The 14,118-nt window shown below is 38.4% G+C and overlaps 1 protein-coding gene across 1 annotated transcript in view; it reads right to left on the reverse strand.

The window, feature by feature from the left end:
• Nucleotides 1–813: 813 nt before the first annotated feature.
• The window catches only part of LOC121371661 (B-cell lymphoma/leukemia 11A-like), a 78,766-nt gene continuing 65,461 nt past the window's right edge, over nt 814–14,118 (reverse strand). The window contains exon 3 of the mRNA XM_041497721.1: nt 814–6,698. Within this exon, the coding sequence (XP_041353655.1) occupies nt 4,423–6,698 (2,276 nt within the window). The 3' untranslated portion in view covers nt 814–4,422. The remainder of the gene's footprint in view (nt 6,699–14,118) is intronic.

The raw sequence follows: 14,118 nt of genomic DNA on the forward strand, positions 1-14,118 counted from the left end.
GTAGCTGCACAGTTTGCTGCCCTATCCGACCATTTAACAAACAGCCCACGAGACAGCCATATAACATATACAAGATTACCTATCAGTGCTTGATTCAACTAAATAGGCTAGCCTGAAGTATTAAAATAACCATACTGAAAACAGGTCTCAACAAAAATAAAAGCAGAAAATAAAATAGCACTATAAGGATGATCTTTAACAAAGGGCTTTAAAAGCTACATTTATAAATCACACACAAACTTTCAAGCTAAACAATACTCTGGGGTTGAGGGAAGTCTGGGGTTGGGGGAGGAAAGAACACAGGAGGTTTATAGTCTTCCTAATATGTGACTGAGGTGTTCAAACATAAAAACAGGAAGAATCTTTTTCTTCAGAAGTTAAAAAGAGACTGCATTATTCCATACTAAACACACCATACGTGAACACACATACACAGACGCTCTAGTCTTTTAGAAGTCAGTCGTTTAGGGTTAAACTTGACAGTGTTATTTCTGTACACAACATAAATACAGGTAGGCACTATGGTACTAAATAGAAGAAAAATAATATAAACTAGATGTAATGTTACTCCCGAGAAGCACCAATAACAATGGGCAACAAAATCCCCAAGATATGCTAAATAACAATAACCCACACTCTAAGGGTTGACTTATCACGTATAGTTGAATTAAAATAAAATATTTGTCTTTTGTACTCCTATTTGTTATTTTTAAACTCCATAGGTATATATATATATATATATATATATATATATATATATATATATATATATATATATATATATATTTTCGTATATTTGTATTCACAGTTTTCAAACACTGGGTAAAACAATTTCAGTACCACAGTACAAGTATTATGCTTTTTTATAACAAATTTATAAAACAAAACAACTTTGTGGCATTTGCCATATTAACAGGAAAACATCTGCCATTTCAGTTCACCTAAATAAATGACCAACTGCACCTGTAGAGTTGACAATACTGTGTGAAAGCCAACCAAACGATAAATTACCCTTGATACATCATTCAAAGTCTGATTCTGTTAAAAGTTGTAGGATTTGGAAATGAAAATGTTTAAGCAATAATGGATGGACAGGTGGACAGCATGCAATATTTTTAGCATGAAACTGATGACATGTTTTACCAAATGTATTATCACTACCTGGAACAAGCCTTAAACCTTTCTTTGCCAAATGGAGATCTAAGCAGCCATGTTGCAGGTTCAGTGAATATAAAAGTAATGAATCTTGGCTAGGATATTGGACAGAATGTTTCTACTAAATTTAGTAACATAATTACTATAATAACTGCAAATATTTGGGTCTGAATGCAAAATCTCATGTTAAAATTACCTTAAAAGTCTAAACTGTAACCGACAGTTGGTGTTTGCTAACATTTGATAGCAAAACATATCTCAGCCAACCACATGCAAGGTCATATTCATTTATTAAAAGATCTAGCAAAAACATTTTGGAGCATCACTTTGGTTATAATATATTAAATACCAGACTTTCATTCAATTTTGTTTGCAAAATGTGAATGTGGGCATGGAAAGAGTAATGTGGGTTTTTTTTTTTTTTTTTTTTTTAAATAGATATTTTCAGGACATTGAAAATACTGCACATTGAGCATATGTTTAAAAGACACACCCCTCCACCCCCCCAAAAAAAGACGCTTATAAATAAATGAAGGGTGGGATAAAAATCTAACATTTATTATATTATCGCAAAGTACAAAACGTTACCAGTTGTATTTTTAAATGTGCTTTCATATTCTAAAACCAAATTAGACTCAAAACTTAAAAAACCTAAAAGACTTCAAATTATACAGAATTTGTATTGTTTTATACTGAATTTTAAAGAAGTCCTTATTGAAAAGTTTCAACAAGCATGGCCACTCATTTTCCCTTACATCCTCACCAAAGACAAACAAATCCCCAACCTCATCCTCCCCCTCCCTAAAAATAAAATAAAAAATAAAATAAATTTAAATCACTGATAGAATTATTTTGATAATCGTTTATAAAAAATCTTGGACAAGTAGTGAATGAAGCAGACATAAAGATGTTGACTACGTTGATGGACAATGGGTTATGAGATAAGCTTGGCTGAGTGAAAATTGCTACATATTCACAACGTTCACCGTAAAGCCGACAGACTAATTCAGCACATAGCTGAAATGTCTGTCAGACAGCTGTCAGTCATAAACTTCAATACCAAGTGAAGAAAACGTCTTCTCTCTGCTTGTCGGAGCACTACTGCTAATGCTAGGACACCTACTTTCTTTGCAGTTGTATTTAATATGTCAAGGAAAAAGGATCACCGTCAGATTAAAAGGATTCACCAAAACCTACAACCTTTAACTGTTCTACAGACATGTAACGATCGAAGACAACAAAACAAACCTGAAAAACCTTTAAAATACACTGAATAATAATGTGAAATGTTGACACTATAACTACATAAGCACAAAATGGTCATAAAAATAATTCACAAATTAAGAGAACAAACAACATCCAATAAGTTGAATGCACAATAAGTTATATTTTTGTTGTTTATAAATAGAAAATATTTTCAATCTATTACCGATAATGATTCTGAAACTTTTAATAAAAAAAATGTTACTTTGGCAAGTGATTCCTTTGAAACTAAATGTTGTCAAAGATTTTTAATTCTGTGCCTAAACATCAAACAAAACAAACACATCTGATAAACTTAGACCAACATGACATACTTTGACCAAACTTGGACCTGTGCTTTTAAAAATGTTTAAATCTGAGACTCAAACTAGATTGAAAATGCAGTTAATTGTACCTGATGATTGTCTATATTAAAAGATTTAGTTATATCATCATATGTCCCTATACAATCATTATATCAGGTAATTCAAATTTTGTATATCATTATATTCCACAAAATTATGTAGCATGTTTTGATTAATTAATGGTGACCAAAACATGGATACAGAATTTTGTTAAGATTATTTTAAACACAACTAAGATTACGAATTAAAAAATTTAGTTTCACTAAATCAGATATCAAAAGAATTTAACTACCAGTCAGATTTGTATGCAACACAACTACTAGGTTTAGTCAAGGAATATATAACGAGAAAGCCGATGAAAAGTATGCCAAATTTGGTCAAAGAATTACCAGTTTTGGAACATCACTAATTGACTGTTTCTTAACTTTTAAAGAATATTTCTATGACCATTTTTATGTCCTCTTTGAGAAATAGTGACATGCCTTAATACTTGCAGAAGCTACTAAATACAGTTATTATACAATTAAGCAAAGCTGAGAGAAGTTCAAAGAACATCAATACACATATGGCACAATAAAAGAGAATTCACGTTGTTCTGCATGTCAAACGACAATGATTAATAAGCATTTCAAACACATACACACACACACACGCACAACACACAGCATTCGATGATGTTTACGTTAAACAAGTACAAAATAGAATATCACGTGCACATACCTTCCTGTATGGTGCTTGGTGTAGTTTCCGTTTTGTGGTATACATCAATATATGTAAAAACAGTCAGAAAGTCTCAAAATGTCTATCAAACATGTCAGTATATATAATATATATACATATATATGTAACAAGTAGAAACAAACAATATACAATAGTTTTTTTGTTTAGTTTTTTTACACTACACTATGTTACCAAGGGGGAGGAGGGTTTTAATAATGGATAGATGTCAATCCCCTCAGTGCCATTTATTGTTTTGATAAGACGGAAATAACAGATTTATTCTCAAAATAAGTAAGTCACCATATCGCTTAAATGTATTAACACATTAATAATTTCAAACAGTCTGTAATTTGATTACAATATATTTCAAACTCATAAACTTTGTGGTAAAGGAATATTCTTACAAATTGCAAAGATTGGCCAAGTAAAAAGACACACAACTATAAATACTCTTGTTTGTTAAGACATTTTAGCACTTTTTTTATATATGTCTTCAAAAAGACGGGTTTGAGTGGATTTTGTTTTTCAACCTTGTTTGATTTTGTTGCAGTGATTTGAGTGCAGTGATTTGAGTTGACATGTAAACAGCACTGAAGGGGTTAACATCACATGTATAGTTTAACATGGCATGCACAAAAATTCAGTCACGCATCGTAGCTACCTAATGTAAAACATTGTGTTCAGAATAGCCCGTTTAGGATGTCAAGCATGTAACCATGGCAACAATTCTTAATCAAAACAAGAGACACATCACAAGTTTGAGTATTGTCGAATTTCACACCTTAAAAAAAATTGTCTAGCTCCAAGTGCAGTCAACATGATTTCTAACGACAGAGGAAAAAAAAAGAGAGAAAAAAAAGAATAAAAATAAAAAATAACAGTTTTTCTGTTTTATAACAAGATATTATATATATACTAAGTCTCGATGAGAGGTGAGCAATCATAGATTTGATGTCGCTGTTCCGTTACTGTCCGCGTCTGCTTCGTGCATGAGTCGGGCGTGGCAGTTGTCGACGCACTTCCTCATGTGTTTCTCCAGCGTGCTGGCCACGGAGAAGGGCATCTGACAGAACTTGCAGCGGTACACGTCCTTGCCAAGACGGCCGTGGGTCTTCATGTGGCGGGTCAGCTTGCTGGACTGGGCGCAGGCGTAGCTGCAGAGGTCACACTTGTAGGGCTTCTCCCCGGTGTGCGAGCGCCGGTGCACCGTCAGGTTGCTACAGTTCTTGAACACCTTGCCGCAGTACTCGCAGGTGTCAGAGCGCCGGTCCCTCCGCGCGTACGGGCCCCCATTGGGCGACGACACCGGGGTGCTGGGGCCTGGGCGAGGCAAGCTTGTGACAGGTTTCAAGGCACTTTCTGGGGCTGCCAGGTTCAGACCGTTGTGGTTGGTGTCGCGAGGCAGTCCGAAGCTCGGAAAGAATCTTGGGTGAAGATCACGCAGTGTGGACGTCTGGTGGAACCAGGACGCGTAGCGCATTGCTGCCTCGAAGTTGTTGGGGATGTTCGCCTCAGGGAGAGGCTCTCTTTTGATTCCCGGCTTTGAGTGGAGATCCAGTGGAGACTGCGAGAGGTTGTTCCTAAACAATATATCACTGTTCAAAGCGTGTCTCAGAGGGGAGTGGTCTCGCTTCATGTCTGGGCTGCCATTTCCATTTTCCAGCTTCTCCTTCTCCCCGTCATCAGAGTCCTTCGAACTGCCATGCTGGCTGCGATTCTCGGCTATGGCCTGCTGGAAAGCGTCGTTGAACGGCTGGATGCTTTTGAGACCGGAGTTCTCCATCATTTCATTGAGCAAGCTGGAGGATGGAGTTCGTTCTCGGTCACGCGAGTTTGGGGACCCAAAGGCAGACGGTGAGTGACTGTGGTTGAGAAGTCCCCTCGGCTCGTCGCTCTGGTCGATGTCCCCGTTCTGCGACTCGGTTGCATTATGATTGGTGAGTTCATTGCTGATTGGTTTAGACGAGTCTTCACGGTCGTTGTCCAGGCCTTTCTTTTTGAGATCATCGAGTTCACGTCTCCTATTCATGTCCTTGTTCACAGCCTCCAGCTCCTCCTCCTCATCCTCAAAGTCCTCATCCATATCCTCCTCCTCCTCTTCTTCCTCTTCCTCCTCCTCCTCTTCATCGTCCATGTCATACCCACTCTCATCCAGCTTCCCAACCGCATTCATGTTGGAGTCCGGAGTGCTGCTGCTCGAATGAATGCTTCCGTCAGAGTTGGAGGCATTGGATCCGTGGAACATGTGTGAGACTGGAGACTTGTTCCTGTGAGTCTTCATGTGGCGTTTCAGTTTACTCTGCTGCGTGCAGGCGTGCGGACACACGGGACACTTGAACGGCTTCTCTCCGGTGTGTGAACGACGATGGACTATCAGATTGCTCTGGAATCGGAAACATTTACCACAGAACTCGCATGATTTGTTAGGTCGGCTGTGATTGGGCGACAGCTGTGATCTCGACAAAGCATCTGGAGAGTTATTAGACAGGGATTCTCGTTGTTGTTGATGTTGCTGCTGCTGCTGTTGCTGTTGTTGATGATGCTGCTGCTTTTGCTCCTGCATATTTGTCAAGATGTTGCTCGCTAATGGTGAAAATGTAGTGTCCGGTCTTGGCAGCCCTGGACCTTGTCCTGGTCCTGGTCCTGAACCGACTAACACTGATGGTCCAGTCGTGTGTGCTAGCTGTTGTAAACGTTTTGAGTAAAAGTCGATGTCTGCGATGGAGACCCTGGGCCTGTCAAACGCCGGGTGTCCGAAATGTGGCGGCGTGGCATGGTGGTGGTGATGGTGTGGGCTGTGTTCCAGCACCGGGGGAATCCCGTGTGGCATGGATGCCATGCTCGGTCGGAGGCTGCGAAACGGGTCATTGATAATATCGAGGGGGAGATCCAGCCCGGGTGGACGGTTGAAGGGGCTGAGTGGCGAGCCGTGCAGCGGAGAGCCGTGGTGTAGTGGGCGGCCCTCCAGGGGCAGTCGAAAGGACGGGTAGGATGCTGGGTGAGGGTGAGGGAATGGAGACTCGTGGCCACTGCCCGACGTCCCGGCTGATGGCGGTGTTCGATGCTCGATGCTGGGCCGCGGAGACGGAGTAGAGAGGTTGAGGACTGGGGACGTCGTGTAGATCTTCATCCCGTGTTCCTTTTGAGCATGTTGGAGCAGCATCCATGCTGAGGTGAATATCGCCTTGCATGTTTCACAGACAAACTTGGAGGGCTCTGCAAAATAAAAGTAAAAAAGACTTATTAAGAAGGGGGTTAAGTACTTTTTGAAGTTAATTTTATCTGCATAACAAACAAAAAGTAAATAAAATTAAATTATAACTGATTTTCTGATAGGTCATGAGATTTCAGCAACAAATAATCTATAAAGTGTATAACTGTTATGAATTGATCAGTATTTGAAAAAAAAAAAAAATATGACACAGTTCTCTCTAGTTTAGCTAAGTTAGTTTAATACATTTTTTTAAAATTCCTGTCCAAAAAGTGCATAAGGATATCAGCAAATCAGTTTATTTAATTTCATCGTGGACTGTAACCTTCAGTAGTTATAAAGAATTGGCCATTTTAGCAACTTTTCCTAATATTAAAGAAACACATTTACCCAAGTTCAAATCACAAATTACTTGATAGATATTTTTGTTTTATTCATAAAATCTAATCCAGTGATGTTAAGTCTAAATCTATGTGTGTGTGGTTCCACCATGTCAAATGATCATATATATATGTCATACAGGCAGGATTAAGCAAAAATCACATCTTGACATATCAATTTCTATTTTGTCATGACCCCAAAATGCTGCCCACTGTGAAGTAATCAATCAAATTTTAAAACTTATTTGTATTCTAATACAGTAGGGTCTATTGGAATAAGAATCTTTGACCAACTAGTCACAGACATTGACGAACATGTGCTCAACGTGAGATAATCTTTTATGTATGAATGTTAAAACTTATTTGTATTCTACTAATACATTAATGTCTATTGGAATAAGAATCTTTGACCCACTAGTCACAGACATTGATGAACATGTTGTCTGTCTACACTTTGAATCCTCTTTAAGCAGTTTCATGCTGATATCGCATCTCTCTTTGAAAATAAAAAAAATGCCTGATGATATTTGAACCTACGCCAAAACTACAATCTCTGGCCCATAGTCGGCCCATTGGGATGGGCTATTTTGGCTTTCAGGCAGAGATGTTCATCTCGCATCAACCGCATTACGGGCCATTACACCGAGTGCCACAAACAACAACGGTTAGTACATGCTGCAGCTAGCCAGGTACTTGGCTGGTAAACAAGTTAAACTACAATACAACCCACATAACAAACTACACACACAGTATGACCGATATTATAAACTACACACACAATATGACCGATATTATAAACTACACACACAATATGACCCATATTATAAACTACACACACAATACGACTGATATTATAAACTACACACACAATATAATCGATATTATAAACTACACACACAATATGACTGATATTATAAACTACACACACAATATGATCGATATTATAAACTACACACACAATATGACCGATATTATAAACTACATACATAATATGACCAATATTATAAACTACACACACAATATGACCAATATTATAAACTACACACACAATATGACCAATATTATAAACTATATACATAATATGACTGATATTATAAACTACACACATAATATGACCGATATTATAAACTACATACACAATATGACCGATATTATAAACTACATACATAATATGACCGATATTATAAACTACATACATAATATGACCGATAGTATAAACTACACACACAATATGACTGATCTTAGAAACTACATACACAATACGACGATATTATAACCTACATACACAATATGACCAATATTATAAACTACACACACCGATATAAAGTACAATACAATTGATAAAATAAACTGCATATACAACTGATATAATAAACTATACATTCAATACAACTGGCATAACTCCATATATAATTCAAATGATATATTCAGTACCACTGGTATATCTCCATATATAATACAACTGATATAATACACTACATACACTATGCTACTGACTAAATCAACTCCATAAAAACATATAGTTCCTTTATCTTTTGATTATTATAGATATTTACATTGTATATATCACAGACAGTAGTACTTAATGTTTTTTAATTTAAAAATTCAATCTTAGACAGAATTACTGACTACGACCAGTAAAGTCAGACTCAATGGTTATTTTTCTATTTATTCTGACCCATAAATGTGACCACAAAATCATGTATCCTGTCACAAGCGACAAACAATAATTAGCATGGTGAAAACCTGATTTGTCCTTACTATGGTGTTAAAGTTACTTAAATGCATAACTCAAATAGTCTTATTTTCATTTAGCTGGATGTACTGTACAAAGGTATTAATTTTGTACTAACAAGCAATTGGTCTACAACTTAGTATAGTATGTTCAGTTTCTGGAATGTACATCAAACTATCTGTTTATTACCCACATATAACTTGCACATAATAATTGAAAGTCGCAGCTAAACCACACAGTTTTATAGCATAAAATGCTATACCCTATTTTATGTTTGGTAAATCCTGTCAACAGATGAAACGATTAGCTGCATACAAATACATGTGACTCTGACATCACACTGTTGTATTACTTTTGTGACGGTGGTCATCCAACAGCTCTGAGACAGTGTCATTTATTGACACTTCTGTTAATCTCTACTGTTTATTAATTAAAGAAATAACAAGTCCTGACTCACAAATAACTGAAGTAGGTTTGACATTCAATTATTCTTGCAGTTAAATGTACCTTTGTACATGCCAGTTCACCATTATTAACAGTTCTAGAATACAGTCACTTGATACCTTGGGCTAGTGTTTTTCAGACTCGGGCCACCAAATTATTACTTAGGCTGAGCCCAATGGACTGTAAAAAATAAAATAAAATCCAACAGTACGATCATATGAAACCTAAAGAATATTGATATAACAGTCACAACTTTTGATTTGCTTTTACTAATGAATATTTGGTCATCATTAATCTGTGACCCATCCCTGACATTAATATATATATTGGTATAATTTTATATTTTTATTAGCACACAATTTAAACAGCCTTTTCTTAAATTATCAAAATATTGAGAACTAAATAAAATGTATTTCATATAACTTTTCTAAGTATTTGTACATGAAAATGAGATATATCTGCTAAAAACTATTAAGGACAGAATACAACATCGAAAATAAACCATATGATTCAGAATCTAGGTATATGAAAAACCTGGTTGCATATTAACAGATCATTATTTGTTAGACAAAAAGTAAATCCACTGCAAGTTTCTCAACTGCATGCAAATGTGATAAACCTGATAAAAACAATAAGGGTCATCATTTAACAATAACACTAAAAAGAACACACACTGCAATTGAGGATTTATGTATATGAAAGATTAATAAGTCACGCATCTTTCTCATTACTGGACCATTATTTCTTGAACAAACAATAGCCGTGATGAACCCTGTTACACCACACTCGCCAAACAATCAATCAGTGAGTTTAAAAAAAAAAAAAAAAAAAATCCAAGTCTTGAACCCTTGAAGAATTAGTTTGCACAGCTTAGCAGATATAAATAACACAAACAATTTCTGCAACTAGCTGGCATAGGAACCTTGGTTAGCACTTAGAGCGGCGTGGTTGGGCAGGCAGGCGGGCGGGCTACTGACAATCTGGACGCATGAAGAGGGGAGATAAACAGGCTGTCTGCATGCCAACAAGTTACCTGTATCTTATGTCATTCAAGTTATTGCCTAACTTGGGCTGCCGTAACACGACCCTAGTCCCGCCCGGACAAGGCCACTTACTTCAGGGGTACAAAAGGCTGTGGTACCAATTGCATTATATACACACACTGCAACAAACTATGCATAACCGGTCTAGTACTAAAAATTATTTTCAGTTTAATGAACAGTTAACTGTAGAATGTAGTTAACAATGTACTATCTCATAAAACAATAATGAATTACTGCAATATATAGATACTAATGGTTTTACAACATAGAGGGAAACAAGTTGCATACAGGTTAAAGTTGAACAACACCATTGGAGTATGCTGATTAATTTATCATTGGCTGCCAGATATCAAACAATTGATAATTTTGACACAATCTTTAGAGGAAACCTGCTACAGTTCTGTTAGAGAGAGATCTCTTAATAGTTTTATATGCATTTTCCCAAATAGGACAGCACATATCTTAATGTTTGATACACCAGTCACAGGGCACTCGATGAAACAGGCAAAACTCAATGGGTCATGTGTCAACCAAGGGTGTTTGATCATATACCCCAAGCACTTGAGGTGAGAGCTCTACTAACTGAGCCAGATCCCACCCACTGTAACACACAGACTGGAGCTCTACTGACTGAGCTAGATCCCACCCACTGTAACACACACACTGGAGCTCTACTGACTGAGCCAGATCCCACCCACTGTAACACACACACTGGAGCTCTACTGACTGAGCTAGATCCCACCCACTGTAACACACAGACTGGAGCTCTACTGACTGAGCTAGATCCCACCCACTGTAACACACACACTGGAGCTCTACTGACTGAGCTAGATCCCACCCACTGTAACACACACACACTGGAGCTCTACTGACTGAGCCAGATCCCACCCACTGTAACACACACACTGGAGCTCTACTGACTGAGCTAGATCCCACCCACTGTAACACACACACTGGAGCTCTACTGACTGAGCCAGATCCCACCCACTGTAACACACAGACTGGAGCTCTACTGACTGAGCTAGATCCCACCCACTGTAACACACACACTGGAGCTCTACTGACTGAGCCAGATCCCACCCACTGTAACACACACACTGGAGCTCTACTGACTGAGCTAGATCCCACCCACTGTAACACACAGACTGGAGCTCTACTGACTGAGCTAGATCCCACCCACTGTAACACACAGACTGGAGCTCTACTGACTGAGCTAGATCCCACCCACTGTAACACACACACTGGAGCTCTACTGACTGAGCTAGATCCCACCCACTGTAACACACACACTGGAGCTCTACTGACTGAGCTAGATCCCACCCACTGTAACACACACACTGGAGCTCTACTGACTGAGCTAGATCCCACCCACTGTAACACACACACTGGAGCTCTACTGACTGAGCTAGATCCCACCCACTGTAACACACAGACTGGAGCTCTACTGACTGAGCCAGAATCCACCCACTGTAACACACAGACTGGAACTCTACTGACTGAGCTAGATCCCGCCCACTGTAACACACAGACTGGAGCTCTACTGACTGAGCCAGATCCCACCCACTGTAACACACACACTGGAGCTCTACTGACTGAGCCAGATCCCACCCACTGTAACACACAGACTGGAGCTCTACTGACTGAGCCAGATCCCACCCACTGTAACACACAGACTTGAGCTCTACTGACTGAGCCAGATCCCACCCACTGTAACACACAGACTGGAGCTCTACTGACTGAGCCAGATCCCACCCACTGTAACACACACACTGGAGCTCTACTGACTGAGCCAGATCCCACCCACTGTAACACACAGACTGGAGCTCTACTGACTGAGCCAGATCCCACCCACTGTAACACACAGACTTGAGCTCTACTGACTGAGCCAGATCCCACCCACTGTAACACACAGACTGGAGCTCTACTGACTGAGCCAGATCCCACCCACTGTAACACACACACTGGAGCTCTACTGACTGAGCTAGATCCCACCCACTGTAACACACAGACTGGAGCTCTACTGACTGAGCTAGATCCCACCCACTGTAACACACAGACTGGAGCTCTACTGACTGAGCTAGATCCCACCCACTGTAACACACAGACTGGAGCTCTACTGACTGAGCCAGATCCCACCCACTGTAACACACACACTGGAGCTCTACTGACTGAGCCAGATCCCACCCACTGTAACACAGACTGGAGCTCTACTGCCACACACAGTGTTATCACACAATCGTTGTTTGTTTAATGGACACTGGAGCACACTGATTAATTCAATTAATCATCGACTATTGGATGTCAAACATTTTGTAATTCTGACACATGGTCATCAGAGGAAACCTACATTTTTCCTAATGTAGCAAGAGATCTTTTATATGACCTTTCACACAGACAGGGAAAAAAAGTTTGTTTTGTTTTACGACACAACTAGAGCACATTGATTAATTAATCATCGGCTACTGGCTGTCAAACATTTGGTAATTCTGACATGTAGGACTTCATCAGAGGAAACCCGCTACATTTTTCCTAATGCAGCATGGGATCTTTTATATGCACTTTCCCACAGACAGGAAAGCAACACCACAGTCTTTGACCAGTTGTGGTGCACTGGTTTAAACGAGAAAACCCCCAATTAGTTGAATGAATCCACCGAGGTGGTACGATCCTGTGACACAAGCACCTCAAGCGAGCACTCAACCGACTGAGATCAATCCCACCCAGCTGCCATCACACCATATTGCCACACCATATTGTGATGTATGAGAAATATTGCCATCAATAATTGTACAAGACAAATAAAGTTAAACCTGCTTTAACCTGTGTTAAATTAAAAAAAGGTTTGTTTTTGTGACACCACTAAATTGATTTATTAATCATCGGCTATTGGATATCAAACATTTGGTAATTTTGAAGAAAAAAAAAAGTCCTAGAGAGGAAACCCGCTACATTTTTCTATTACTGTTTTTGATATACCAGTCGTGCCTGTGTTAAGAGGCCATTTGTATTCTCCCAAATCATCTAATATAGTATAAACTGACCTGCATTAAGCAGTGACCTGTTTTAAAGGCCACTTTTTAAACACTCACTTTGGTGGCTACTTAACACTGGTTTGACTACCGGTATATTACAATATATCAGGAAACAAAAGGAATTTGGATAAAAAATGTTAATTGCAACACTTAAGTCTAGAGAATGAGAGAAGAAACTGGCTACTACTACATAGGTTACTCTTATCTATTAGCAGAAGGTGTCTTTTATATACAATATGCCATGTGAGAGTTACTATTATGATACACAAGAACTATTGCCACATACTGCACTACTGACAACTACTACCATATTATGGCATATACAGGGGACATATAGTTAAACATAGCAATCATTGCCATAGATATTGCAGTCCAAAACATTTGCTGTTAAACTGAAGTTTATGTTAATTTCTGTTTAGAGAACAGTTAATTTGTGCAAAATTTTAAATATGAACTAACTGTTTTACATTGTGTTGAGATAGTGGTTGAATAGATAGTGGTACTATTGTCATATATAAACAACTGCAACTGTTGAATACTATTGGAATACACAATCAAAAACAATATTGAAAACAATGCCTCACAGAGCTTGGCACAACCTCCAATTTGCCCCCTTTCCCCCTCCATTCAGGGCTTAAGATTATATTTTAATTATTATCTTTTTGTTCTTTTGGACTGCCCGTTAAAAAAATATGGTGTCTAAATTAATTATGCGGATATTTTTATATTTTTTATTTTATATTAGATAATTTTTCATTAAAACTACACCAACAAAAGTTATTATAGTAAAA

The sequence above is a fragment of the Gigantopelta aegis genome, chromosome 4 (genome assembly GCF_016097555.1).
Source record: "Gigantopelta aegis isolate Gae_Host chromosome 4, Gae_host_genome, whole genome shotgun sequence".
Taxonomy (NCBI): domain Eukaryota; kingdom Metazoa; phylum Mollusca; class Gastropoda; order Neomphalida; family Peltospiridae; genus Gigantopelta; species Gigantopelta aegis.